Genomic DNA, 26506 nt, shown 5'->3' on the forward strand with positions numbered 1-26506 from the left:
GGTGCTGGTCTCCGCTGAGTCCCTGTCACGGGGAGCTGTGCACTGGGGCTGCACGGTCAGCTTCAAGCTCAATTCATCACTCACAGCTGTGGCAGGGGACATGCCTCCTGCTCCTGCTTCACCAGACAAAACAACTCAAGGCAGGAAAAGCCTCCATCCACGCTCAACAGAAGTGTCTGTTCCTCACCCAGCGGTCACAGCATTGTCCCCTGTGTTGGCAGAAGCCCCCGACCCCCCTGCACCTCCCAGGTCCCATCTGGCTCTGGAAAAGCCTCTGGGAAGGGCTGAGCTCTGCCAAGTTGCTGGTCTCAAATGCCCAGGCACCATGGGAGCTGCAGCCTGGGCAAGGAGCTGGATGCTCGGTGGCTCCTGGTGCCCTGGGAAGGGGCAGGGAGGCAGGATCCGGGCAGCACGGCACTGCCTGCAGTGTGGCACAGCCGGGAAGGGACGTGCTTGGCTGCAGCAAGCAGCAAGTGACCCTGGGCACCCGGGGAGGTGATGCTGGAGCTGCGTGGGTTCTGCCGGTTGTTTTTAGGCTGCGCTGCCGGCGAGCAGCCGGGACACTGGGGGGTAGCCTGCTCAGTGGCCCCGGGCCCGGCGCCAGGGAGGATCAGCGGTGCCCTCCCTCCCTCCCTGGGTCAGGTCGGGAGTTTCCGCTCGCTCTGCGGCTCGAGCGTGGGGAGCCGCTGGCCGTGGCCGGCGCAGTGCAGCTGGAGAGGGGGTCACCAGCGTAAAGGGGACACTGCGATGGGGCAGCGCCCTGCCCCTGTGGGAGAACACTCTCTCCACAGGTGCAAATCCCATCGAGGGCTTCTCCCTGTGGGCTCCGTCCCCAGGACAAGGGAAGCCTGCTCAGGCTTTTCTCTGTGCTGCTTTGTGCCTCCCCAAAACGGTAACTGTGGCATTGCTGCTCTCTCCTTGCTGCTGCTCCGGCTCCGGCTGCTGATCCAGGGCCCTGGATCTCCCCGCATCCTGGTTCTGGTGCAGCCGGATGCAATGCTGCGGTTCACGCAGCATCAGCCACACCAGGGACGGGGGCTGCACACCGAGGTCAGGAGCTCCTTGCTGCTGCTGGTCCCTCCCGCAGCTGCAGCCGGCATTTTCCTGCGGCAGGAGGCGGGGGGGGGGAGGCGGGGGCAGCCACGGGATGGAAAGTTGGCAGCCGGCAGAGAGGGGAGTGGAAAGAATGAGCTCAAACCCAGAAAAATGCGGCCGCGCTGGAGGGTGGGAGGAGAGGCCAAGGGGGGCCACGGCGAGGCGCTGGGAAACGAAGGGAGGAAGGAAGGAGGAGAGCCCGGAGCATCGGTGCCGAGCCAGCTCCTGGCCCCAGGGCAACGCTGATGAGTGCCACGGCTGGACCCCAGGACGTGCAGAGATGGATGGTGACCACTGCCCCCTCCTCCTCCAGCCCCCTCGCCCATCTCTCATGATCTCCCATTCCTCCCAGTCTGCTGCCAGCCCCGAGAGGACAATCCCTGCAGCCTGCAGCGCCGCAGCAGCCACCCTGACATGTGGGGGTTCATCTTATGGAGAGTGGCTAAGAAAAGCAGAGGGGTGGAAGGTGGCCACTGCCCTGCCATGGGTAGCTCAAGCCCTTGGTCCCCGCAGGATGACAGCAGCCGGGGGCTGTTTTTGGTTCTGGTTTAACAATGCAAGGAGCAGCTCAGCCCCTGCCAGCCTTCGCTTCGGGCTCCCCCCAGCTCAGGATGACACTCCTGCCCTGGTTAACCCGGGTTTGGTGCTGAGCAGCGGGGGGGAGGCGGGGAGGGGAACCGTCACCCTTTGTCAAGGGTTCCCAAGCCAAGCTGGGGTTTAGGGGGCAGGTGGGTACCCGAAAGGGTCCATAAGGGGCTGGATGGGGGGGTCAGTAAGGGGGTCAGTAGCTGCGCTGTGCTGTGCCGTGCCACGCCGTGGCAGGCAGCAGGGTGGGAAGCAGTGGGGTGTGTGCGGGCACGCTGCCTGTGTGGCTGCCCGCTGCTGCCCTCGGTGACCGTCCTTCTCCTTTGTGGGAGAATTGGTGGCAGTGAGAGGACAGCACCCCGAGCAGGAGGCCAGCCCTGCAGAGAGGGGCTCCCGGGGGGCCTTTCCATCTGCCCTCTGCCTGAAACGCGAAACTATGAATCACCCCCGGTCCTGAAATAGATTCCTTTTTTTTAAAAAAAAAAAAAAAAAAAAAGAGGAAAACATTTAAAAAAAAAAAATAAAAACTTGCTTTTTAATCTCTGCTGCGCTCCCTTCCCCTGCCCATGGCTCAGACCTAAACCTGGGGCAGCACCATAGAGCTTTTGCTCAATCTTTAGTCTCCGATGGTGCCTTTGCCTTTGAGCAGACTCTCGCCCCAGCGAGGATGAGGGGGACACGCAGGAGGAGGAGGCAGCTCGGTGGCACAGCTGGGCTGACGGTGGCTCGGGAGGGGAGGGAATATTTGTGAGGAAAACACAGGTTTCAGCCAATTTTCCAGCAGAGCCCTGGCCCCGCTCCAGTGGCAGGGAGAGTTTACTGCCGTTGAGGAGGCATTTTTACAGAGGGGGTGTCCGCTGAGTGCGGCCACGCGTGGGCTGAGAGTGCAGGAGGGGTCCTGGGGAGACAGCGAAGGGCAGGAAAACCCAGGGCTGGATGGAGGAGAGGCCCGGGAGCCCCCGGCCCGACTTGCTCGGGCTGGTGATGGCTGAAGCCGCCACCTTCCCACTCGTGGCCGGGGGGCTGCGGGGAGCCGGGGGTCCCGCCTTGCCCGCAGGGATCCCCCCCGGGGCTCTCACCCGCTCCTCGCACCGTGGGGTGTGGGCGGGGAGGACCGGGCCCGGCCCGGCCCGCTGTCGGTCTCCTAGCAACGCGGCCGGGGGGGCGTGGTTGAGCGTGGTCGAACGCGTTGACGCACTTCCGGCCAGTAAGAGGACGTGTCCCTGGCGCGCGCCGGCCGGAAGCGGACTGCGGTGGGAGCAGCCGCCATGGAGGAGGCCGCGGCGCACAACGGCAGCGCCGCCGGGGCCGGCGCCGGGGCCGGGACACCTGCGGCCGCCCGCCCCCCCGCCACCCCCGAGGGCATGGCGCTGGCCTACGGCAGCCTGGTCCTCATGGCGCTGCTGCCCATCTTCTTCGGGGCGCTGCGCTCCGTCAGCTGCGCCAAGAGCAAGGTACCCCCGCGGGCCCCGGGGCGGCCCGGCCTCCCACCGCCGGGGCAGCCACCCCCGCTGCCACCGGGGGCGACGGGGCGTTCAGGCCTCCCTCCTCCCCAACCCTCCCCGGCAGCGGGGGCTGCCCCTCGCCGCTCCCGGGAGACCCTCCGGGGCCTCCAGACCTCATCCCACCGCCAGGACCCCCCCGGGTGCCCTGTCCCGCAGCCGGCCCGGCCCTCCGCTCCCTGTCCCTGGAAAGGCAGAGACCCGCGCCTTGGCGGAGGCAGGGGACCCTGGGGGGAGATCTGGCTTCTCCAGCCCCGTCCCCGCTGTCCCGCTAAATTCAAGCGCTGCAGAACTCGTGACCGCCCCCTGCACCCCCGCCAGAGAGACTGTGTTGGGGGGACTCGTGTGTTGCTTTGTTCCCCCCGCCCCGCAGTACTGGGGCTGGTCCCCGGGATGCTGCCGCGCTCTCCTGCCTGCACACCCTCTGCTGTCCCTGCAGCCCGTCGTGCTGCTCTCCGCATCTCACAGCTGGCCTCGGGCAGCAGCTGTGACTTAAATCCCAATGCTTCGTATCCTGCAGCTCAGGAGAAGGGACTGTTTTACACAATCTGATTTATTACTGTTTTTCAAAGCCCCTTGTGTCTTACTTCAGGTGTTTCAGCTGATTTTAGTGGGGTTCCTGGCAGCCCAGGCAACCAAGTCTGTGAGCAGGGCCTGGCCATGGTTCTGGGGGGAAATTCTCATCACTCACGCCACGGGGAGCCAGTGGCGCTTTGGGCACTTGCTTCTGCGCCGCTGAGTGCTGTGTGGCAGCAGCTGTGCCTGGGATAAGCTGTTGTTCTTTTGCAGGCTTGCTTTGCATAAGAGCTTCTGCTAACGTGCACTCTGTCCAGCGCTGGCCGCAGGTGTTTGCCTGAGAGATTAGGTCTCCGAGCAGCAGCCAGCTGGGCAGGGGAGCAGGCAGGCAGCGCTCTGCCTCTCCTCTGAAAGCTGAAGGCCTCTCATGGGAAATGCCTTGAAAAGGGGCTGGTTTAGTTGGTGCAAAGATGTCTCAGAAGGCGAAAGGCGTTTATAAATCTGGGGCTTTTGAGCACAAGGAGCGTCCCAAGAGCGAGGTGAGGGATAAAAAGGTGATTGGAGGGAAACGTCATTCACAGGGTGATCGACATATGGTGCGCACAGATGGGGAGGCTGTCGGGGACGGCCGGGCGTGAGTGGCAAGGGAGCCCAGCTCCCCTCTGGGCACGGGGAGAAAGGAACAACGCCAGCACAGCAGGCAGAATTGTTTGGGGTTTTTTTCCCCATCTCCAAGGGGAAAAAAGCAGTAAACTGTGTCAGCCTTTGGAAAGACAAGTGCGGGGTTTGCTTTTTCCATCTCACACTCTGCCTGTGACCACAGCCCCACCTCTGGGAATGATGGGGGTGCCAGTGGGTGCTCTGCCCCTCTCGAAGCCACCATGGAGCCCCGCTCGTTGCGTCTGCTCACCTCGTGCTGAGGTAGGAAACAAGAGCAGGGGCTGATCTACTCCTGTCCTCTCCTTCTCTCTCCAGAACTCCTCGGAGATGCCAGAGACCATTACCAGCCGAGATGCTGCTCGTTTTCCCATTGTTGCCAGTTGCACCCTTCTGGGGCTCTACCTCTTCTTTAAAGTAAGTGAGCGATGCTGGTGGGTGCTGACTTGCTTTTTGGCTTACCCTAGTTAGGGGCCCTTGGTGTTGGGATGGAAAGCGTGTAAGGCTACATGACTCGCGCTCTTCAGTATCACCACGCAGGAGAACATCAGTTCTTGCCTGAATTGTAACCGTTTGGGGTAATTCAGAGCTTGTTTGTGCACGGGGTGATTCTGGAGAGCTACTGTGGGGCAAGTTCACCCCTAAGCTCTGCCTGTCTCTGTGGGCTGATGTAATGATGCACGGACTGAAACCAGAGGATGCCAGGGCCTGCTGAGTTGCAAATGCTGCTGTCTTTGTGTTGTGTTCCATGCTGTGCTTCCCAAGCTGTCCCGACTGCAGGCCTGGGGGATTGCTAGCTCGTGGGTGAGCCCATGTGTGTTCAGGTGAAGTCTTTTAGATGTCTGGAGTCAACAAGCAAAGTTAGATGACCATTCCTGAGTCACAGATAGGAGATCCCAGCAGCAGGTGCTTTTGGCTGTGTGGAGAAGGTGTCTTTTCTTAAAGCACCTTTGGCTGCCTGCACGCAGCTGAGCTTCTGGAGCGGCCTGACAAGCTGTGGGGACACCAGTGCAGAGCCATCCTCTTGGCGCAGCAGCTTCCAGCTGCCTTGTCCTGGACTGCCTGCAAGGTGGCAGGGTGCTCCTGGCTGGCCAGGTGAGGTTTAAGGTGCAAAATTGGGAATATTGTAGTTTAAAGTCCCTTCTCTGCCCATTGCAGTTACCACACAGCAGCTGACTGATGCTGTGGGCTCCTGCCCTGGATTGATGGCTGCACCATGCGTGTCCTTACCCCAGCATGGGCCTGGGCGCCAAGCAAGGCCAGTGTGTGCTGCACACACTTGGAAGGCACGTGTGCACACTTGCACTTGGAAGGCAAGTGTGTGCTGCAGCCTGTGTGGCCACAAAGGTCATCTCTGCAGCAGTAGACAAGATCGGGCCTCCCTAGTAATAATCCCCACTTTTCCAGCTATGAAGTTTAGCCTGTGTGCTCACCGGGGCTGCAGCTCCTCTTGTAGGTCACCAGTAGTAAAGCTGAGCATCTGCTGAGCCTTTCCTGATGGTGGGGTATGGAACAGCCACCAGACCCTGTTGCTGGGTCCCCTCTGGCCACTGAAAGGACCCCTTGCCCATGTGTCGGGGTGGTACTCCACCTCCTCGGCTGCATTTTGTGCCTCTTGCTCCTGACTGGGACGGAGATGCCAGGAAAAGAAGTACTGAATGTGCAGTGTGGCCCTGCTGATGTCACTACATGATCAGCGGTTCTTGCTTCTAATATCTGCAACCTGCCATGAGCTCTCATATTCCAGCATCCCCTCTCCAGGAGAGCATGGATGGCACTGGGTCCCCCCCACCCTGGTCTGTAGGGCTGTGATTTGGCAGCAAGGCAGCGTGTGTGTTGGAAGGCACGATTTCTAATAATACCGTTTAATTAGGGCAGGACACGCTCGGCCCGCTGCAGTAGTGAAGCGGGGGTGCTGCTGTTCCCCTCTGCCAGGGCAGCCCCCAGGAGCAGCACGGTGACTTGTTCCCTGCTCCGGCTCACTCTGCAGGAGACACGCAGGGGAAGCTCTGTCCTCCTTTCTGCGGCACAGGAGTTATTTTTCGACCCAAGCATCTTGTAGATGTGCGACAACTCGCAGGCCCGTTGTACTTGTTCTGTGAGCACACGGCGATTTCCAACATATTTCACATCAGTGGTGCAAGAATTTGGGTTATTCCAGCTATTCTTCTTGTCTCCCTGGAGCACTGGCACAGCAGCTGCCGATCGCAACGTGAAGTGCTGTAGATGGGGAGGACGCTGCAGTAACCAGCCCCTCTTTGTATTTGTCTTGCAGATATTCTCTCAAGAGTACATCAATCTTCTGCTTTCCATGTATTTCTTTGTGCTGGGGATCCTGGCCCTGTCCCACACCATCAGGTACAGTGGAGGGAAGGGTGCAGCTGGGGCAAGAGTGTCCAAGGGTGCCTGCTCTGCGAGGCAGTGGCCTTTCGAATTTATTGGGGGGTTTCTAGAGCACCATTGCCTTGCAGCAGAGCCAAGTCCCAGCTCGTAGGATGTTTTTCCTCAGTGGTGTGGAGGGCTCTCTGGGGAGGCAGGCCCCTCAAGGGGCAGCCAAGGGCAGAACCAGAGTCTTGGGGGTCCCAGCAGTCTGATACCCCACGCAGCATCACTGGGAGAGCTTGTGGAGGTGTGGGTGGCCACTGTTGTAGCTGCTATGGGCTGGCACAGTCCTTGCTGCCCTGGGGAAGGGAGAGCTCCTCAGCACCCGTCGTCTTCTTATTGCAACAGCTGAAAGAGGCAGCTGGAGCTCACAATAACGTCCCTGGCTTCTTGTGCTGATGCTTGGCACGAGGTGTTGAAAACTCAGGCTGTTTCAGTAACTGAAAAAGTAAAACTGGTTTCCTGTTTCCTGAGCTCTAGGGCGTTGGGGACCTAATGCTTTCCCTAGACTGGAACTGTGGCAAGGGTTTCACGCCCCACTCCCAGCTCTGCAGGAGGGCCGTTCGTTGTTGACAAAGCCAATTCTGGGTGGCCAGACCCATACAGTGCAAGGGGGCTGCTGGGGGTGGCACAGGGAACATGCTGGGGTCTGTGATGGGTCCTAACTTCTTGCGGGTGATGCTCTGTGCCTGTTGTGCTAGAGCATTTTTGGGGACTGTCACATATGGTAGATCAGACCTCTGGGGAGGAGTAGGTCCCGTGTCTGTGGCTGGGTGACTGAAGCTGGGGCTCCTGCCAGTTCCTGATGTGGCAAAACTTGGCATTTCCCCCTCTCAGGAGGGGGTGTGGGCCAGCATCTGTGCTTTGACACCGTCACGCAGAGGAGCTGGGCAGCGCATCCTGCAGAGTTTCTGTCAAACTGCCCTTTTCTGCATCTCTCGTTTCAGCCCCATGATGAACAGATTCTTCCCTGCAAATTTCCCCAACAAACAGTACCAGCTCCTCTTCACCCAGGGCTCCGGGGAGAGCAAGGAAGGTATGTTGGCTCACTGGTCTCTCTGGAGGCCTCTATGTTATCTGCCTTCACTGTTCTGTTTCTTGCTCACTTGGTGTTTTGACATTCGGAACATTGAAACAACTTTCTCAAAGACTTACCTTTTGCTCTGTGCCGTGCTTCTGTAGCCAGTGTGAGCGCCGAGTGCCCGTGCAGAGCTGGGGCTGCCTTGTACATCTTCTTGCACTGGCTGGCGTTCTCCCTCTTTGCTGCCTCTGGCTGGCAGCAAAACCCCAGAAACGGATCCCAGAGTGCTATAGGAATGGTGCCGTGGCTGCTGTGAAATGCACTGCCTTTATTTCAGCTTCTTGGATAGCATAGTGCTGACTTTTTTGTGCTGCCTTAACTGATCTGGTTCAAACCTTTGCACTGGTAGAAAATGCTTTGGTAAGTTTCCTGCCCAGTAGCGTTACTGGTAAGGGAGTACTTCTAGTAATACCACCAGGAGTTAACTGGTGCAGGAAGAGGGAGATCTGCTTCTTCCTGCTTTAGACAGTGCCTGAATCCAATTTCCTTATTGACAGAAGGATCGCAGATGCTGTCCATGTGGCAGAGTCTGGCTGAAGGGGAAGGTCCAGGCTTGCCAGGGCCGACTGCTCACTCGCATGCAGTTTGCACGTGTTTACTGTGGACCCGGCTATTTCTGTGGTTACAGTCCCCTTATCTGGGATGTGAGCACTGCAGTCTGTGTTGTTTCCCTGCTATGAAGTCACTCATCTCTGCCCTGCGCGGGAAGAGGAGCTGCCGGGGTTGCCCAGAATGTGACTTCTCTGTTTTATTGCAGAAATAGTGAATTACGAGTTTGACACCAAGGATCTTGTATGCCTGGCCCTGAGCAGTGTTGTGGGAGTCTGGTACCTGCTGAGAAAGGTAAGAGAGACGCAGTCCTGTTATGGGGAGGCCAGGGACCAGGCTGGATCAGTCCTGGGCCCCTTTCCACACGAGGTATCTGCAGGCTGTGGCTCAGTGGGACCCAGACCTCCTTTTCCTGTCATTCTCAGCACTGGATTGCCAACAATCTCTTCGGGCTGGCGTTCTCCCTCAATGGGGTGGAGCTGCTGCACTTGAACAACGTCAGCACTGGCTGCATCTTGCTTGGGGGCCTCTTCATCTACGACGTCTTCTGGGTAAACGGGAGCATTCCCCGGGGCGGACGCGAGTTGCAGCCATTGGTGAAAGGCATGTGCGTGGCGTTATGCCTCTTTGGAGGCAGCACGCTGGCTGGACACACGTTTGCAGTCAGGATTTCCACTTTCTTAGCCCAAAGGGGTGTGGTGGGGATGATGACAGAATCAAACAGTGGCAGAATGTGACTCAGGAAATTGTGGGTACTGGTGTGTGCAGCTTAACCAGTTCTGGTGACCTGTATTCCCCAGTAAGGTCTTCCCAATGCCTGACAGAGCTGCTGGGTGGGCTGGGGGACAAGGCTGCTCTGGAGTACACTGATCCTGCTTGTATGGGCTGTGCCTCGGCCCTGTCGTCTGCCGCCTTTGTTAGCATCCTTCTGTTCTCTTGCACAGAGGATCAAACACTGGAATGCCTCCAGTCTCTCCCCCTCAGCCAGTGCAGTGCTCCGACATCTTCATTTTGAGGGCCTGGATGTGTGTTTCTCCTTTTAATGTCTGTATTTCTCAGTCCTTCCTGCTGCCTCCACCTTCTGAATTACTGTGTTTCCAAATGTCTGAGAGCCTTGTATACCTTGAGGTCTGTCCAGCAGCTCTGCAGCTGCCTGAGTAATCCTTCCCTATTTAAGCCTGGCTACTGTGTGTTATTTGGTATTTAGCCGGTGCTGCCCCTGTTTCATAGCTCGTTAACAGTCTCGTCTCTGTGGTTCGTTAGTCTGTGTGCCACTTCCTCCTCTGCTCTCAGCTGGAGAGGGTTCAGCCTTCTGGCTTAGCACATCCAGTGCCTCATGCCCTGCTTGGGGCGTTAAGTGTCTTCATGGGGCTTCGGAGCCTGCGAGAGGACAGCCCTCGCTGATCTCCGCTTGCCAGCTGTCTTCCACCTTGGCTTCCCTGGCAGGTCGCTGTATCACTGGAGCCTCACAAAAAGGTCATCCTGAAGCAGAGGCCCTCTTACTGTGCCCGTTGCAGGGAGCAGTCACTTGGATCTTAGCGCAGATTTAATCCTGGTGAGATCCAACAAGGGTTTCAAGGTGGAAGGAGAACTGCTCACTGGATTGATGATATTGCCCCCTGCATAGTCTTGGGGTGAATTTGCATGTAACACTTTTCCCTGGTCCCAGTGTGGAGTCTTGTCACTCTGTGGCGATGCCCAGACCTTGCTACACATTACGGGAGTTAATCTGATGCCCAATGCTTGCTTTAAGGTTTTTGTTGAATCCCTGGCTCTGGGATCTTGCTCACTCAGTGCTAACCAGCATCTGGTTTATGTGCCTGCTGCTGGTATAGCCAAGGCTGGAGGCTTAGAGATGAAAAGGAACAGAAATAAGGGTGGTTGACCTATGTGTTTACAGTCCCTCCCCCAACCAATGCAGTACAAATAAATGACCTCAGAACAAAATGTAGCTGATCTGACAATTGCTCTGTCCCCTGTTGGAAGTTCATGGGCAGCAGCCTGATGCCGGCTGGGACTCTGCTGGGAGCTCCTGCTGCCGGATCACATCCTGCACATTGGTCAGGCTTTCCACCGAGTTGACGAATCAGAGCTGAACCGACCTGCCAGGGGCAGATGCTGGGGAGAGGCCGGGTGGTGGGCAGCACCATGGCTCTGCGATATGAGCGGTCTCCCCGGCACTGCTCTGAAAGCAGAACAGCTGTGACATGTTCACCTCCTCGAGGGCTGTCTTGTGCCTTCTCCCCTGGGCGGTGGGCTCACTTGCAGGACTCCTCTGCCCACAGTTTGGCGGCTCTTTGGCAATTTTCTGCCACTAAGTCCACTCTGGGGCCTGAGGTGAGGCTGTAGCTGAGCATACACATGTCCTCGTGCAGCTGTGGTCACCTCAGACTCCTCTGTTTGTCCCTAGGTCTTTGGCACCAATGTGATGGTGACAGTTGCCAAATCGTTCGAGGCCCCGATAAAATGTGAGTAGATCTTCCCTGTGTGCTGGAGGAGGGGCTGTCTGTTCTGCTGCGGTTGCTGTCCCACACCGCACCCTCTGCCTTCTGGAGGTGGCTCAGAAGGTGGAATGGGTGCAGGAAGGTTTCCTGCTAGTGACCCCTTAGACTGCTGCGTGTGGTGCCACGGACCTGGAGGGAGTCAGGCCAGATCTCTGGAGAGGGATGGTTTGCAGACGCCTGAGCTGACTGGGGTAATCTGCACTCCCAGAGCAGGCAATTTCACCTGCTCAAAAAAAAAATAAAAATCAAAACCTCAAAAAAAAACAGCAGAAGGGGTGAATTTCTGCTGCTGTGGAGTATGCAGTGTTTTGGGTCCTGGGAGCTGGGTTGGAACCTGTGCGTGGAGCTGGCCCCAAACCCCTGTTTCCACCCCAGAGTTGTCCCAGGGAGGAGAAGTGGGGGAGCTGCAGGAGAGGAGGGGACTGAGGTCAGGGACAGGGCTCTTGCCCTGCTGCGGTCCATTTTCGCAGGACACTGTTCTGCTCAGCACAGTCATTCCCCTCACTGTGCCTCTCTGCTCCTTGTAGTGGTATTCCCTCAGGACCTGCTGGAGAAGGGGCTGGAGGCTGACAACTTTGCCATGCTGGGTCTGGGAGACATTGTCATTCCAGGTAAGGACAGAAGAGTGGGGGCGTGACGGGGAATGCCTGTCTGAACAGGCTGTGGGGAGCTGCGCCGGTGCCTCCCTCTGCCTTTGGCCATGCCAGAGCCCTGCCGGGTCTGGGGGCTGGGTGGGCTGGGGTTCTCCCAGCCGGTCCGGGTGCTGTCCCGGTGCTTTGTGCCGCAAGAGGGCACTGTCAGCCCAGGCACAGCACCCGGAGCTGCTGCGGGTCCTGCCCTGCCTCCGTCAGCCTTGCCGAAGACCTCCGTCCCCTCATTGTCCCTTTCTCCCCGCAGGGATCTTCATTGCCTTGCTGCTGCGGTTTGACATCAGGTGAGTGGGCGGCAGGGAAGGGGCTCTGGCAGGTTGGATCTTGCAGCATATTTGAGCTGCTTTTGTAGAGGAAAAGGGGAAGAGGGAGCTAGGAGCGTGGTCGTATGCTCCCCTCCGGGGCTTGGCGTGGGGACCCGGGAGTGCAGCAGGGATGGGGGTGCAGTGCAAGGGGAAGCTTTTGGAAGAGCAGACATGAGCAGGGCTGGCTTTTTGGGTAAGTCCTGAGCACTGGGGGTGAGTTGTTTGGGCTCATGAGTGTTGCTGTACGCACGGCAGGGCAGGCAGCACGTAACAGCCCCACAGAGCCTCACTGGCTCCCTGGCAGTGAGGAGGAGAGGGCAGCGCTGCCATGTGATGGCAGCAAGGGGAAACAGCGACAGCGTGGGAAAGAGCCAGGGGTGCTGGCACCTGCGAAGTGCTCGCGTGGATGCAAATCAGTACCTGGCAGTGCTGGCTACCTCCGGATTGCCATTGACGTTGAGGGAAGCAGCTCCTTCCTATGCGGGGAAGCTGCACCTACCGCTGGGGTGTTGCTTTCAGCAGTTGCCCCACACCAAAAGTCTCCGGCTGGGGAGCTGCTGGGAATGGGACGCTTTGACTGCGGTGGTGTGGTCCCACTCCCGCTGCTGTTGCACAGACCTTTCGGTCTGTGCCAGCTCTTCCAGGTGTTTCCACCCACATCCTGCCTGCACCTGCTGGGAATCCCAGTTCCTGCAGCCTGCCCTGCAATAAAACAGCACATGTTGAGAGCAGGGTGCCAGGGACTGGCCATGCCTCCCCTGAGAAGGTGGGACCCTCTTCCTGGGTCCCAGCACCAATTCCTCCCCGCAAGTAGCCATCCAGCAGCAGGATCACATTCCCCCTTCCCTTCACCAGCCCCTCACCTGGGTGTCACCCCATCCAGTCCCACACCGCTCCCACGGGTCCAGGGGCTATACTGGTGGCACTCTCTGTGCTGTCCTGAGATCATGGGCAGAGCACAGCTCCCTGCACCCCAGCGTGGTGGGAGATGGCTGAGAACACTGGGTCAGCTCTGCTTTGGCCACTGGTGTCCCAGACCTGAGGTCACTGGACTCTGCTCCCTTTCCCTACAGCTTGAAGAAGAACACACACACGTATTTCTACACCAGCTTTGTGGCCTACATCTTCGGGCTGGGCCTGACCATATTCATCATGCACATCTTCAAGCACGCCCAGGTGAGCTCCGCCGTGCTGCCTGCCGCAGATGCACGTCCCAAGCGGGACACGCCAGCTTGGCCACAAGGTTCCTGCGTCATGCCAGGAAAAAGTAGACGTGTTCCTTCTCTTAGGTTTGCTTTTCCAGTGCTTGCCTGTACCTTTCCCTGCCCAAAGCTTGTGTGCCTGGCTGGAGCCGAGTCCTGCTTGGGGCAAGGCTGGTTCAGGCAGCTGCGTTTCCAACAACAGCACCTCAGCCGGGCTGCCCTGTGTTTTTGTGGCTCTTTGCAACCAAGCTGCCCCTGAAGCACCACGCTCTGTGCTGCGGAGGGGCCTTGGGAGCCCACGTGCTATGCTATGGGTGCTGTCGCTGGTCTGCACAGGGGCCCTCAGTGTGTTTGTGGCCCACTGGGACCTCATGGCGAGGGTTTTGTGCTGCTGCAGCTGTAACTTGGCTCTCAAAGCTGCTTTCTGGGTTTTTAACCCTCTGTGCAGCCCAGCCCTGTGGCAGATGCCATGGGTGCAGAAGGGACAGGGCCAGCTCGCCTTGTGCTTTTCCTGAGGGGTTATTTGTGGTTTGCTTTAACAGTAGTTTTTCTTCCTGACAGCCTGCTCTTCTGTACCTGGTCCCCGCATGCATCGGATTCCCGCTTCTTGTGGCCTTGGCAAAGGGAGAAGTAACTGAAATGTTCAGGTGAGCGTCAGCTGGGGACGGAGCTGTTTTGCCTGCGGCGCTGGAGCGCATGAAGCGTGCAGATGTTCCCACGCCTGGGCACAGCTGGAGGGACTGGTTCATCTGGGCACACTCTGGGTGTGCGTGTGCACGTGCGTGGGTGGAGGGAGCAGGTCTGTGTTTGTACACGCCGGCCCTGGCTCCAGCCACCTCCTCGTAGCCGGGTGGGAGCTTTGGTGCGGTACCAACAGGCAGGCAGCATCTGGTATTGCTTTACGCCCCGGTGACAAACTCTTCCCGTACACTGGCAGGGAGGGGAGGGTGGGACCGCACACCTGGTGCTGAGATACTTGGTCATTGTGTCCCAGGGCCCGTGGGTGGGGGAGAATGGAGCCGGATCCAGCTGCGAGAGCAGTCAGGGCTGGTTTGAGCACATCCCAGATGAAGTATCCTGGTTTGCAGCAGTCTCCCTGCCCCAGGGACTGTAGGTGGAAAGAAAGGGGTCTGTGCTGTTGCGCTCCAGACCTTCTCTCAGCCTGCCACGCTCCAGGCATTTGCCTGTTTGCTGACAGTGGGCGGCTTTGGTCTCCGGCCTGGACTGTCCCCTCTGAGCCATGCAGAGCATGGCCTGGCCCACCTGGGAGCTGTTTCTCTGCTGTGCCTGGCCAGTTGTACTCAAGGCTCCGTGGTCGCCCACTGCAGCTGCTTGTTTGAGGATGGCTGAAGCAGAGGGAAGGGAATATCTGTCCCAAAGCAGGGCTGTGCACCCCCAAGCCTCCCCACTCCAGGGGTGCCCCTGCCCACGGGGGCCTGCCTGAGCCCCCAGCCTGCTCAGAGGGAAACCAGCCCCTGACTGGGGCGCAGTGGGGAGCCGACTGCCCTCACCTCCTTCCCCTCCCCTGGGAGATGCAGGTATGCGTGTTCCCACCGGGCTGTCAGCTGGGCTGACTCCCCAGCCCTGCCGCACCTGCCCCTCCTTTGATGTTTGCTTCTGACAATCGCTGCTGCAGGCACTGAGTGTCCTGGGATCGTCCTTCCTGTGCACCTGGGTTCCTGCAGCCGCTCTCCCCAGTGCTGTGACTCACCAGCTGACAGCAGCACCACCTCCCGTGCCAGGAAACTCGGGAGAAACGAGCTGCGAGTCCAGCCCGCCTGGTAGCAAGGCACCTGGGGAGCCTGGCAGCCGGTCACTGGGCGCTAGTGTCCCCACAGAGCATTAGCACAAGCTGCTCCAGCAGCAAAGCGCTGCCTGCTGTTGTTCGCTGAGTGCTGCCAGGGCAAGTGCAGGAGGCTGGGGGCTTGGAACCTTGATGGGCTCTGGGCTCCAGCCCCCCTGAAGTCGCTCCAGTTGCAGGCAGAGGAAGTGGGATGCGATGGGACCTCGTGCCTGGAGGGCAGCGGCTCCCACCACAGGAATCCCACCAGGTGTAGCTCCCCCTGTGCAGCTTCAGTTGCGCCCTGATCCTCCTCACGCTGATGGCAGCCTGGAGCTGTGGTCTCTGCCAGCCGGCTGCCTGCACACAGCAAGCTGCCTGTGCGTGGTGCCTTGCAGCCGCCGTCAGCTGCCCTGGGAGAGAGCAGCGAGGGTCTGGTGCAGTGGCCGGTACAGGCAGTGATGCAGGGAAGGTGGGAGCCAGCAGATCTGTGCTACAGGCCTGGAAAACGGGTGCTGAGGTGGGTGTCATCGGGATGAGTTTTGTGGCCCCCAGCCTTGCCGAGCTTCCCTAGGCAGGCAGTAACCTTCGCTCTATTTCTGTTGGCACTCAGCGGTGGGGAACCCATCCTGTCACTCTTACCTGCTGCAGACACGCTGTCCTTGAGTGGCAAGAAAGGGTCTGCCACATCGGTCTGCTGCCTGCACAGCGCCTGGGCCACTCTGCTGCTGCCTTCCCAGTGCCCAGGCTTGCTCCAGCTGCCTGGCTCTACCCGTGCCAGTGGGAGCTGCCTTCTCCCCAGTTCTCAGCCCTCACTCTTCCATGCTGCAGCCCTACCCTGGGGTCTGCAGGCAGGAGCCTGCCAGCATGGCCTTGGGGCCACCCCAGCCCAAGCTAGTGCATGCCAGAGCCGGAGGGGACAGCAGGGTGGTGGGTTTGCAGCAGTCTCACTCCAAAACTCTTCTGCTTTTTCTCTCTCTCCCTCTGTTGTCTTTCTGTCCTCATCTTCGCCCTTTCCCTTCCTGCTTCCTTTCTCTCCTGCAGCTATGAATCCTCTGCTGAAATCTTGCCACACACACCAAGACTTACCCACTTCCCCACCGTGTCCGGCTCGCCAGCCAGCCTTGCTGATTCCATGCAGCAGAAACTGTCCTGTCCCCGCCGACGCCGGCAGCAAAGCCCTAGTGCCATGTAGCAATCGCACGCGGTGCCCTTTCTCTGTCTGTCGCTCTGGCCAGGTAGGGACTGGTCCCGGCTCTCCCCTTTCCCTGGGCAGAGGCAGTAGCTGTCGCCTCGCTGCTGCGGGGCGGCTTCACTCCCTGTCTTTGAGGAGACTGTGAAGGGGGAGAGGATTTGACATCTCTGCCCTTGCTGTGCTTCCTGCTGGATGGCAGCGCTCCCGGGTTTCCTTTGCCGGGGCCTCAGGGACGGTGCTGGGGGTGTTTGCAGCCAGAGGAGCGAGACCCTGTGCGGGGTCACCGCTGTTGGTCTTGCTGCAGCTCCCCCCGCTAACCCTCCCTGCAGGTACCAGGGCTCAGCATGGCAGCGTGGGGAGAAGCGTGGTGTTAGCCAGGATATCCGATGGCACTCTTGGGAATGAGGACAGACCCCCAAGCACAGGGCTGGCCTGATGGCTTGGCCGGGGGAAGCCCCAGGTGTGCATCCCATCTCTGGAGGTGTCTGGGGGGGTGTCACAACACTTGTCTCCCTGCCTGAGCTCTACCCCATCGGGTTTCCTATACTGGGGGGGGTGATGGCTGGAGCCCACCCCCTCCTCAGCACAGCATAGCCACTGCAGCAGGGCAGACCCCAAGCCTGTGGCCCCAGGCTGGGCTGTCCCCTCCTGGCACAGGTCTCTGTCCCCAGAGAAGGTCCGGCCCCACTCACTCCTCCCTCTTGTCCCCAGCTACGAGGAGAGCTCTACCCCCAAGGAGGTGCCAGGGGCCTCCAAAGAAGAGACGACAGAAGCCGCCAAGAAGGAGAAGTGACCTTGCCCGCGGGCTGTGCCTGGCGCCGCTGGGCTGGGGCCCTTCCAGACCCTCCGCAAGTGACAGATGAAGAAACAATTGTGCAAGAGCATCGTGTTGTGTGTGTCGGAGCAGCCACCCAGGTGGGGTATCGATGTATGCCGCATAGCCAACCCCCGCCGGCCCCCCTGGGGCCGCGCTGCCACCCCCCTGCCTGTTTATCTCCTGCGGGGGATACATGGCGGGTGGGGGGCAAACCACAGGCCGGTTTTTAAATTTTGTATTGTGCATTTGCTTTCTCTCATATTAAACCATGTCGAAGGAAGGAGTGCTGGTCTGGCACTGCTCAGCCACGCCGGCAGCCCTTGCCGTGGCCACTGCTCCAGCGTGTAGCCCCTGCTTAGCTCCCTGGCCAGCACTGGGATTGGCATCCTGGCTCTCCAGCAGCCTTGTTCTCCCTGTGGGGCCATTGTCTGGCTGTTTCCAAGTGACTGTCCCCTTCCCCCTCCCACTCCTCTGGTGCTCAGCCTTCCCCCAGCCAGCCTCAGCCTGGCCCCCCCTCCTTTGCCACATCCAGGTTTAGGGCCACAGTCACTGATCCCCCAGCCTATGCTCGAGCAGGTTTGAGCTGGGATCTGGCCATGGAGCAGGGTGGCTGAGCAGGGATAGGGGCACAGGAACCTAGCAGGATGGGGACGTGCTCTGCCTCGGCTGCTGAGGGGGCTCAGTGAGCTGGTCTGAGCCCTCACAGCCTGGGGAGGTCGACATGGGAGGGAAAGAGCTGTGTGACCCCAAACCCAACCCCAGAGTGGGGGGGAAGGCAGTGCGGGCTGTCCCCGCTCCTTGCAGAGAGCCAGGCACCAGCCTGCACCCCCTGGGACTGGGACAGGCAGGGGGGGACGCTGCAGGCAGCGCAGCTGGAGTCGCCACAGGCAGCGGCAGCTCCAGCAGCCACCTTGGCTCCTGCTGGGGCCGGCTGCCGCGTGTCCCGCAGCACCAGCGATGTCCTCCCTGCCGCCCCTGGGGCAGGCGTGCAGAGGATCCTGCATCCCCCTGGCCATGCCCACTGCCAGAATAAATAGAAAGTGTTTGCCGGCTTGGCAGCCCCTCCACAAAAGCCGTATTGAACCATTATTCCCCGCGTCGGCTGCAAGCACTAAAAGTGGCGCCTCGTGTTCTGCCATCTAATGACCCTTCGCAGTCTCCTACAGATGTTTTCTATGACTTACAGCTCCTTTTCCAACAGCCCTGTCCGCAAAAACAAGAGGGGCCACTTTAATTCCAATTAAATACCTCCAGCTAAACAAACAGTGTTCAGCAGGGCCTGGGCATGGTGCAGCCGCCAGGCCCGGCCCACGGAGTCGCTGAGTCTAGACTCCAGATGTGATTTCACCAGCCTCCAGTATCCCGTGGAAAATGATTCTGGCTCTGCTGCGGGGTGCAGCACCCTGCCCCGAGCCGGGGCTCACTGGGATGGTGTGTACCCCCCAGTACGGGTCTGCCACCGAATCCTGCGAGGCTCTGCATCCTTCCCACCTTCGGGTGGTGGGAGCCTGATACCGTGGTGGCCTTACACCCGTCCCTATTCAGCCTTCGGAGCCCCCAAGCGTGCAGGAATAGGCTGGGGGTAGCACATGGTACCTCCAGCCCCAGCGTCTCCCTCCTGCTGCCCTGCAGAGCTCGGGGATGCTTGTGCCAGCTGTACGTGCGGTGGGAGTGTGGCAGGGAGCCAGGAGCATTCCCAGGGCAGCGGAAGGCCTGGGGAGGGGAGAGCGGGGTCACCCCTCACCCTGCCCGGCCGATAAGCCGGGGCCGGGCTGGAGGAAGGAAGCATGCCGGGCCCTGCAAGGAGCCGCCAGCGGAGCCGGCGCCTCAGTGGCCCCGGGCTCACTCGCCTGCTGCACCTGGGCCCTGCGGCACCTCCGCTCCCAGCACTGATGTGACCACATGGCTCCACGCTGTCTGGCCGCCACTGGGCCACCTTCCCCTCGCCGCAGGGTCCCTCTGTCTCGGGGCGGGGCGGGGGGGGGCTATGGAAACATGAATGCTCTGGCTCAGGCAGGAAACCTCCATCCATGGAGCTCAGTCTGGCAGGGGCTGGGGACGGAGACAGCCTGCCCTGCTGCCGGCAGCTGTGGAATTTGGGGTGATCTTCCCCCACCCATGGTCCCCTGGGGCAGCAATGTAGGTGCCCGCTGGTGGGGGGAGCGCCTGGGCACCCTCCCCTCATGCCAAGCTCCTGCCAGGGATTGCAGGAGGACTGAGCTGGGGGTGCATGTGGGGCATCCCTGTGTGCAAATGCCAGGCAGTGGGGTGCTGTTTTCATGGCTGGGGGGTGCTGGTGCCTGGGGCAGAGGGAGGGACACTGGGGCTGCTCACCCCCAGAGCCCTACAGAGCCTCCCCACCGCAGCCGGGAGTGCAGCTGGTGGGATGGGTGCTGGGTGCTGCAGTCCCCGGTGCAGCACCTCGTCCCCCACCGTGCAGGGCCAGGGATGCCCGGTTGCGGTGGGGGTACCGGCGGTGAGAGCTGGGGTCCTGTGGGGTGGCGGGTGCCGGTGGTGGCGCCCGGCCGGCGGCCACAAGCAGGGAGAGGAAGCAGCCGAGAGCGGCCCCGGCCCTGGCCGGCCGGCGAGGAGGGGCAGGAAGCTGGAATAAATCCCAGGAAGGGCCGCCTGGCTCCAGCTGGTCTGGGCTGCAACGGATGGAGCCGGGGACGGGAAGGGAGAAGGCGGGAGGGGAACGCGCAGGGGCTTTCTCAGGCTTCGGCCCTGCTCCAGCTGTGCAGCTGGCCCCGGTTCACATCTGCAGCCCTGGCTCAGCACCATCCTGCAGGCACAGGGGGATGGAGGCTCTGCACAGCCCCAGGGCGGAGGTGCGCGTGTCCCCAGAGCCGATCCATGGATGGCATGGGGTGAGGAGACGTGGATGGAGCCAGGGCAGGAGCAGCCTGGGTTTGGGGGTCCCGTTCACTAGGGGGGCCCCCAGCCTGACCCGTGGTGTCCGTGCTGCAGGACTGGCTGCTGCTGGGGCTGGGGAGCTGGCTGGCCCCCATCCCCGTTGTCACCAGGGCACATGCAGCCCCTGGTGGCCCCTCGCCAGCCCAGCATGGCCATGCCCTGTGTGGTCCCGGCGGGGCAGGGGGCGGCTGGGGGCTTTGATGTGCTCGGCTGCCGGGCAACCCCTGCTCTGCGCAAAGCAGCCGCCCCCCGCCACAGCCGGGCTGAGCCCAGTCAGCGCCATATGGCCGAGGCCGCTGTTACCGCGCCGTGCGCCCCGTTCCCAGAATTGACATGGAAATGAAGCTATCTGTCTTGCCAGACAACCCCAGCCATGCTGTCCGGCACGCTGTGCTGGGACCCTGCGCCCAGCTGTGGCCAGGGCAGCGTCCTGGAGCCGCGCTGGCAGCCCCGACCCCAGCGTCCCATCCCTGACCCCAGCGCTCCAGCACGCAGAGGGCCAGGGTGAGGTGTCCCGCAGCCAGGGACATCCCGTGGGTGAGGGCCACCGGCAGCCAGGGTCACCATGCCATGTGTGCCACGACACCCACCACAGCAGCAAAGCCCATCCTGGTCCCCATGCCGCTGGGGGTGGCCGATGCTTGGGGCCATGGAGGGTGGCTCGTCCTGGCCGTGGCGCATTGTTGGCGGTGCAGCTGGCGGGGCCCGGCCGGCCGGCGGCACTGAAAGGCATTCCTGCGGACAATGTCCCTGGCCTCCCCGCCGCGGCCTGGCCACTGCCGCCAGATGGGGGCTAATTAGCAGCTTTGAGAGCCGCGGTGGGAACCGGGCAGCACCAGGCCCTCCACCGAGCCCTGAATGGAGGGGGCGACCCCAGCGCCGTGCCCACCCTGGGAACCGCCACCACACCGGGCTGGGGGACACAGGGAGGAGGGACAGAGGGAGGGACAGAGGGCTGAAGCTCACCCCGGCCATGCTGGCAGGGTCACAGCCCGTCCATGCTCTCCAGGATTGCTGCCCCCACTCCCAGAGGAGGAAGAAGAGGGGAGGCCTTCAGCTCCCTGCACACCTGGGGAGGCTGAACATGGGGGGTTCTGCCCTCAGACCACCTCCCACAAAAGGGAGGGCACCATGGCCCTCTGCACCCACACCGGGGCCAGCCCGCATGACACACTTTCTGGCCAGGAAGGACACAACGTGTCCGGGCTGTCCCCGTGGCCGTGCCACCATGAAGGTGCCATCACAGTGGTGCGATCACAGCAGTGCCACCACAGCAGTGCAGCCCACCCTGGCAGCCCCATCCCCTGGCGAGCGGGGCAGGGGGGGGACTGGCAAAGCATGGGGCGAGGTTGGGGGTGCGCTGGAGCTGCGCTGTTGGGGTGCCCCAGACGGTTTTGTTTGCAGCGGAGCACAGCGCAGCTGCCTGCTGCTGCCAACAATGCGGTGGCGCAGCCTGGCCCCATGGGGTACGTGGGGGGCAGCAGGGGCTGATCCGGCACACGGGCACGCGGATCGGTGTGCGTGTGCATGAGAGCGCACAGGTGTGTATGGATGTGTGTGTGTCTGTGTGCACATGCGTGTCTGTGTGCGTGCGTGTACTTGCGGACGTGGTTGTGTGCGTGTGCATCCACGGGTCCGTGTACCCGGGTGAATATTCCCGTGTGTGCGTCTGTGTGTGTCCCTGCATCTGTGTGTACATGCACCTATATGCGCACGGCCTCCATGCGTGCCCGCAGGCGCTCACATCCATGCGTGCGCACACCCGCACGCACACCGTGAGCGTGTGCGGTGACAGAACACCCCGCGGCTCTGCCTGCGCCCTCTCCGCTCGCTGCTGCACCGTTTCGTGCTGTCGAGGGTGGGCCGGGCGGGGGGGGGCATTGTCAGCGCCGCCCCGCGAAGCTGCGGGTCCTGCGGGCCGGGGTCCCTCTCGGGGGTCCCTCTCGGGTGTCCCTCTCGGGGTGTCCCCCCCCCTCCAGGGCTCCCGGCCCCACTGCTGGCAGGGCGCTGGCTGCGCCTCCCTGCAGGTGCGAGGGTAACGAACAGTAACGCTAATTACCGCCCAGATCGGAAGCCCTTCAGGGCAGGGACCGGCCGCGGCTCGGGACGCAGCCGCACCGGCGGGACCCCCCCTCCCGTCCCCTTCCCCCTCGCGTCGCCCCCCCGCGCTCGCAGCCCACGGCCCCGCGGCGCCCCCTGCGACCTGCACCCTGCGCCCCCCGCCCCTGCCCCGTAGGGTCCCGGTGTCGCCGTGGAGGTGCCGGTGCCCCGGGGCCCGGGCCGGGCTGCAGGTGTCGTCCCCCCCCTCCGCCGCGCCGCCCCGCCCCGCCCCTGTCGCCATGGGCACCGCCCGCGAGGCGCCGCGCTGACAGCGCGCGGGGTTTTATGAATGGGTGACGTCACGGCCCTGGCGTCTAACGGTCTGAGCCGGCGGGGAGGAGGGGGGGCCGGGAAGCGCAGGGGGGCTGGGAGCCTGGAGGGGCACCGGGAAGGGGCGAGGGGGGCTGCGGGGAGCCCGGGGGGATGGAGGGGAAGCGGGGACTGCGGGGAGCCCGGCACCGGGAGCCGGCGGGGCAATTACCCGCGTTAACGGCGGGGAAGGTGGCGGGGCGGGCGGCCCTCCCCGGAGCTCCGCAGCCCCGGCAGCACCCCCCCACCGCCCACTTCCCCGCCACTGTCGCTTTAAGACGCTGCCCTTCGAGGGCGCATGAATGGAGCGGGCGGGGCTGTCCCCGCCCCCGCGGCGCTGCCATTGGCCGCGGCTCCCCCTCGAAGCCCCGCCCTCCCCGGTGGGCGCTCTATAATTGGCGCGGCGGGGCGCGCGCTGGGTTGTCCGCCCGCAGGGTCCCATCGTCGCCCGTCGCCTCCCAGCGCTCCTCGCCATGAAGGTCGCCACCGTAGCTCCATCGCCGTTGCCCGCGGGCGTCGGCGGCGCGCTGAAGGCGGTGCGGCCCGGGGAAGCCGCTCGCTGCGGGCCGGGCCCGGGGGTGTCGCCGGGGGCGGCGGAGCAGGCGGCCGCCGCGCTGCTGTACGATATGAAGGGCTGCTACTCGCGGCTGCGGGCGCTGGTGCCGACGCTGCCGCGGCACCGGCGGGTCTCCAAGGTGGAGCTGCTGCAGCACGTCATTGACTACATCTGGGACCTGCAGCTGGCGCTGCAGCGCGGACCTCCCCGCCCCGCCGCCGCCGGGGAACCCCCCGAGGTGAGTGTGGACCCCCCCCCCCCCCCCGGGCCCGGCGGCACCGGGACGGTCCCGCTTTCACGCCGGGCTGCAGCGCGCTGTCCCCTTCCTGGGGGTGCGCCTTCCTCCTGCCCCCCTTCCATCCCCGGGACCCCCACGGACCAGCACTGACCGGCTGCTTCGCCTCCCTCTCCCGCAGGCTCCATGCATGCCCGTTGCCGACCGGATCCTGTGCCGCTGAGACTGCTCCGGACCCGACACGGACATCCCCGGGATCCCGGTCCCGAGTGCCGGGGCTCGCCTGCATCCCGGGACCCCCGTGGCACGGCTGGGGCCAGCAGTCTCGACTCCCTGCCCTGACGGGGCTGCCCCGGGGTGTCCCCCCGCAGCCTGGGCAGGGGGTGCTGCCCGGCGGCCGCGGGACGTATCCTTCTCAGATTGCTGAGAGCATTCCCCGTATTGTATATTACAATGATGCTGGAGAATATTGTTCTACAATAGCTGGAGTTTTGTTATTAAACAAGCCCTGATGACCAGGCATGCCTCTGCTTCCTGCTCCCTCCCACCCCCTGGGAATACGAAACCTGGGGGGAGCCCGTCTGGACCAGTATGGGCTGGGTGGGTGTGCTGTGGGGTACTGGGTCTGGGTGCTTGTGGTAGTGCTGGGAAGGGGGTCTCCCATGGGCTGCTCCCAGTTCCCCCCAGTATGCTTCTGTGGTGGAGTCTGCAGGTGGTTTGTCCCTGTCCCAGCAGTGTGCCCCCACAGAACCTCTCCTGGGGCCCAGTGGCTCCGTGGGGTCCACATCCTGCTCCCCCTGTCTCACTCCCTGGGCTCGGGCATGGGGTGTCAAGGCAGGCACACAAGGAAAGCTGTTTTGCACCCTGTTTTCTGTGATGGGGAGACGTAGCAGCGCTGGGACATGGCTCCTCTGGGAAGGTTCCTTGGTGACACAGCGCACAGTGCTGGGAACCAGGTGTGGGACTTCTCGGCCCAGCTGGGAAGTACAGGGTTCCCCCATCTCCCTGGGCAGCAGTGAGTTTGCAGTGTGGGTCTGCCCTTGCCCCGTTTCCCAGCAGCGTCCCTGTGACTCACAGTCACCGCTGTGTTGGGGCTGGGGCGCAGGTGGCTGCGGGGTGCGAGCGTGATGCTGCTGGGGATGGTCACGCTCCGCTGCTCCGAGAGAGAGTGAGTGTGAGCCCTGCTGGTGCTGTCCCTGTGGTTCCAGCTTACTCTGGTGCAACCCCTGTGTGTGGGGCCAGGGCTGGACAAGCCTTTAGGGACAAGGAAATTGCATCAGGGGTTGTGCAACCCCTGAGGCTGGGGGTGCCCCGGACAGCAGCGCTGACCTGAGCTGCCCCGTGACTCATGAGCGCCTTGGGGGACACACTGCCTCCTGCAACAGACGTGTATGGACCTTCCTATGGGCCTGGTTTGGGCAAATTGCGGTGCCCAGGGGGATTCTGCTTTGCCCAGCTGCCCCTGGGGCAGGAGGTCTGCTCGTGGCTGCTCTGGTAGGGCCCTTCCTACCCCTCAGGGTCCTGTAGCTGTGGGTCTTCGGGGCTGGAAGAGGTTGACCAGCCCTGGCTGCATGTGTGTGCGTCTGCACAAGCATTCACGTGGGTTTGCACAGTCACAGCTCTGTATGCCCATGTGTGTGTCTGCGTCCGTATCTGCCCCCTGAGGATTCCCCAGATGCCCTGGCAGTAGGGCTGAGCAGGGGCAGGTACCAGATGTGGGGAACCAGGACACCCCTTGGTCGGACCAACCTTGTTTTGGCTGTGACACAGCAGCAGAGGACACGCTGGGGGGGGGCACGCGCACCGTGGGCTCTGAGTCCTTGTGGATGAACTCATCCATCAGCCCCAGTGTCCCTTCTGTCATCGGATGGGTACCCTCTATCATCCTCACGGGGGTCCCCTCCATCACACCCCCTCGGGTTCCCTCTAGCGTCCCCACCGGTGTCCCCTCCATGGCCCCCGCACCGCGGCAGGCACCAGCTCCCGCCCGCTCCCGGGACGCAGCGCTGCCGGGGCAGTGGGTCCCTCTCCCGGTGCCCGTTCGCACTGCACGGCCCGGCCCGAGTCGCCCTCACGGAGGAGCCCGGAGCAGGGAAAACCGGGCCCTGGGGGCTCTGCTCTGTGCGGGGGATGCTGGGGCTCTTCCCCATGCCACGGCGCGGCGGCCACATCCCTGCCGCATCCCTGCCGTGCTCCCCGGGGCTGTCCTTGCCCGTTTGCTGCCGGCAGATGTGGAAGCTCCGGCTGGAGCTGTGGGGAGAAGGGCTGTGTGCGTGCCGATGCGTGTCCCCACGTCTCCACCCTGAACCCCTGCCCAAGCCCTGTGTGCTCCATGGCTGAGCCCTCGCAATAGAGCCCTACACATCATCATCCCTGCCTCGGGGCATGGGAACGCCGGGTGGTACCACTGGGCTGCCATGACTGGGGCCTGGCACCACGGGGACAGACAGAGAGCAAGGGAAGGAGCTGTGCGGAGCCAGCCCGGGCTCAGAGCAGGGCTTGGCAGGGCTGAGCCGCCTGCCACGTGCCGGGATGCTGGATGTGTCCGCACCAGGATGCACTGGAGAGCCCCGGGGAGGGCCCAGCCCCGTGGGCACCTGCGCCCCGATCAGTCCCATGTTGTTTTGATGGGACCTGATTCATCCCGGAAGGGATTAGGGACTGGGGAACCCAGTGACGTTCTAGTCCAACCAGCCTGGCTGCCCTGGGATAGACATTGGCGTCAGAGCCGGTCCTTGCTGCTCACTGCCACATACAGCCCCGAGGACATGGTGGAGCTGGGACCTGTAGTGGGACCCATGGCCCCTGTGGCGTGGGGCACCGTGACCATCTGCCGTGGTGAGGCTTGGTACAGGGCAGGGGCACCCAGGGGTAGAGGGGTCATGGTGGGTGTGGGGCTGGGGGACAATGCTGGCCTTTGGGACACTGCTGGCGCCGTGGCCATCGCTGTGGCTGTGCCTGGTGGAGCTGGGGGTCCCAGGCAAGTGGGCACCTGCCCTCAAGGGGTCCGTAAGGTGCATTATGCTGGACTGTGGTCCCTCTGATGCGGATGGCCATAGGCACTATGTCCCCCCATGGTGCTGGGTTGGAGCCCTGCCCCCCCGGAGGGATCTTAGGGTCCCTGGTGCTGTTCCCAGGGCAGGTCCAGGCAGGCAGCCAGACACGTGGCTGGTGCCGTCCGCAGCACTGGCCAGAGGGGCTCAGGACGGTCCTGCCGGCAGCGGGTTTGGGAGCACCAGCAGCTCTTCCCCTGCGGCGGGGGTTTTTTGGAGGGGATTGCACAGTTCTGCTCTCGCTCTGACTGTCCTGACCTTGCCGTCACTCTTCCCTGGGGGCTGCTGCCATGCCCCAGACAACCTGACACCCACTGAGGTTTGGGTGCTCCCAGGCAGGGTCCCCAGAAGCTTTACAAAAGTGGGAACACCACTCCCCTGTGCAAGCGAATCGAGCCCTGTCCCCCTGGTGTAGCCCCCCCGTGCCAGTAGACCGACTTGCCACATTCCCCTGGTCCTCCATCACCCCCAGGCTGGGAACAGCTGAAGCCCCCTTGAGACCCTGGCCCAGTTGTTGTCT

General features: G+C 62.3%; 2 protein-coding genes across 5 annotated transcripts; both read left to right on the plus strand.

Annotated features, from left to right (window-relative positions):
- Nucleotides 1-2846: 2846 nt before the first annotated feature.
- On the plus strand, nucleotides 2847-17155 carry HM13 (histocompatibility minor 13). 4 transcript variants are annotated; one of them, XM_074604753.1, is made up of 13 exons: nucleotides 2847-3134; nucleotides 4674-4772; nucleotides 6631-6713; nucleotides 7685-7773; nucleotides 8576-8661; nucleotides 8793-8918; nucleotides 10778-10835; nucleotides 11399-11482; nucleotides 11769-11805; nucleotides 12900-13002; nucleotides 13590-13675; nucleotides 15853-16046; nucleotides 16715-17155. In XM_074604753.1, exons 1-12 carry the CDS (start codon nucleotides 2949-2951, stop codon nucleotides 16001-16003), a joined length of 1188 nt encoding a protein of 395 aa, XP_074460854.1. In that variant the 5' UTR covers nucleotides 2847-2948; the 3' UTR covers nucleotides 16004-16046; nucleotides 16715-17155. The 4 variants fall into 4 exon arrangements, with proteins under 4 accessions (XP_074460854.1, XP_074460856.1, XP_074460857.1 ...); XM_074604755.1 differs by lacking the exon at nucleotides 8793-8918 and having other exon boundaries at nucleotides 2880-3134; XM_074604754.1 differs by lacking the exon at nucleotides 15853-16046 and having other exon boundaries at nucleotides 2882-3134.
- Nucleotides 17156-22551: 5396 nt separating this feature from the next.
- On the plus strand, nucleotides 22552-23453 carry ID1 (inhibitor of DNA binding 1). Its single transcript, XM_074604757.1, has 2 exons — nucleotides 22552-22936; nucleotides 23115-23453. The coding sequence occupies exons 1-2, from the start codon at nucleotides 22616-22618 to the stop codon at nucleotides 23154-23156; spliced, it is 363 nt and encodes a 120-aa protein (XP_074460858.1). The 5' UTR covers nucleotides 22552-22615; the 3' UTR covers nucleotides 23157-23453.
- Nucleotides 23454-26506: the final 3053 nt, after the last annotated feature.

This window comes from Larus michahellis, chromosome 12, assembly GCF_964199755.1.
Source record: "Larus michahellis chromosome 12, bLarMic1.1, whole genome shotgun sequence".
NCBI classification, from domain to species: domain Eukaryota; kingdom Metazoa; phylum Chordata; class Aves; order Charadriiformes; family Laridae; genus Larus; species Larus michahellis.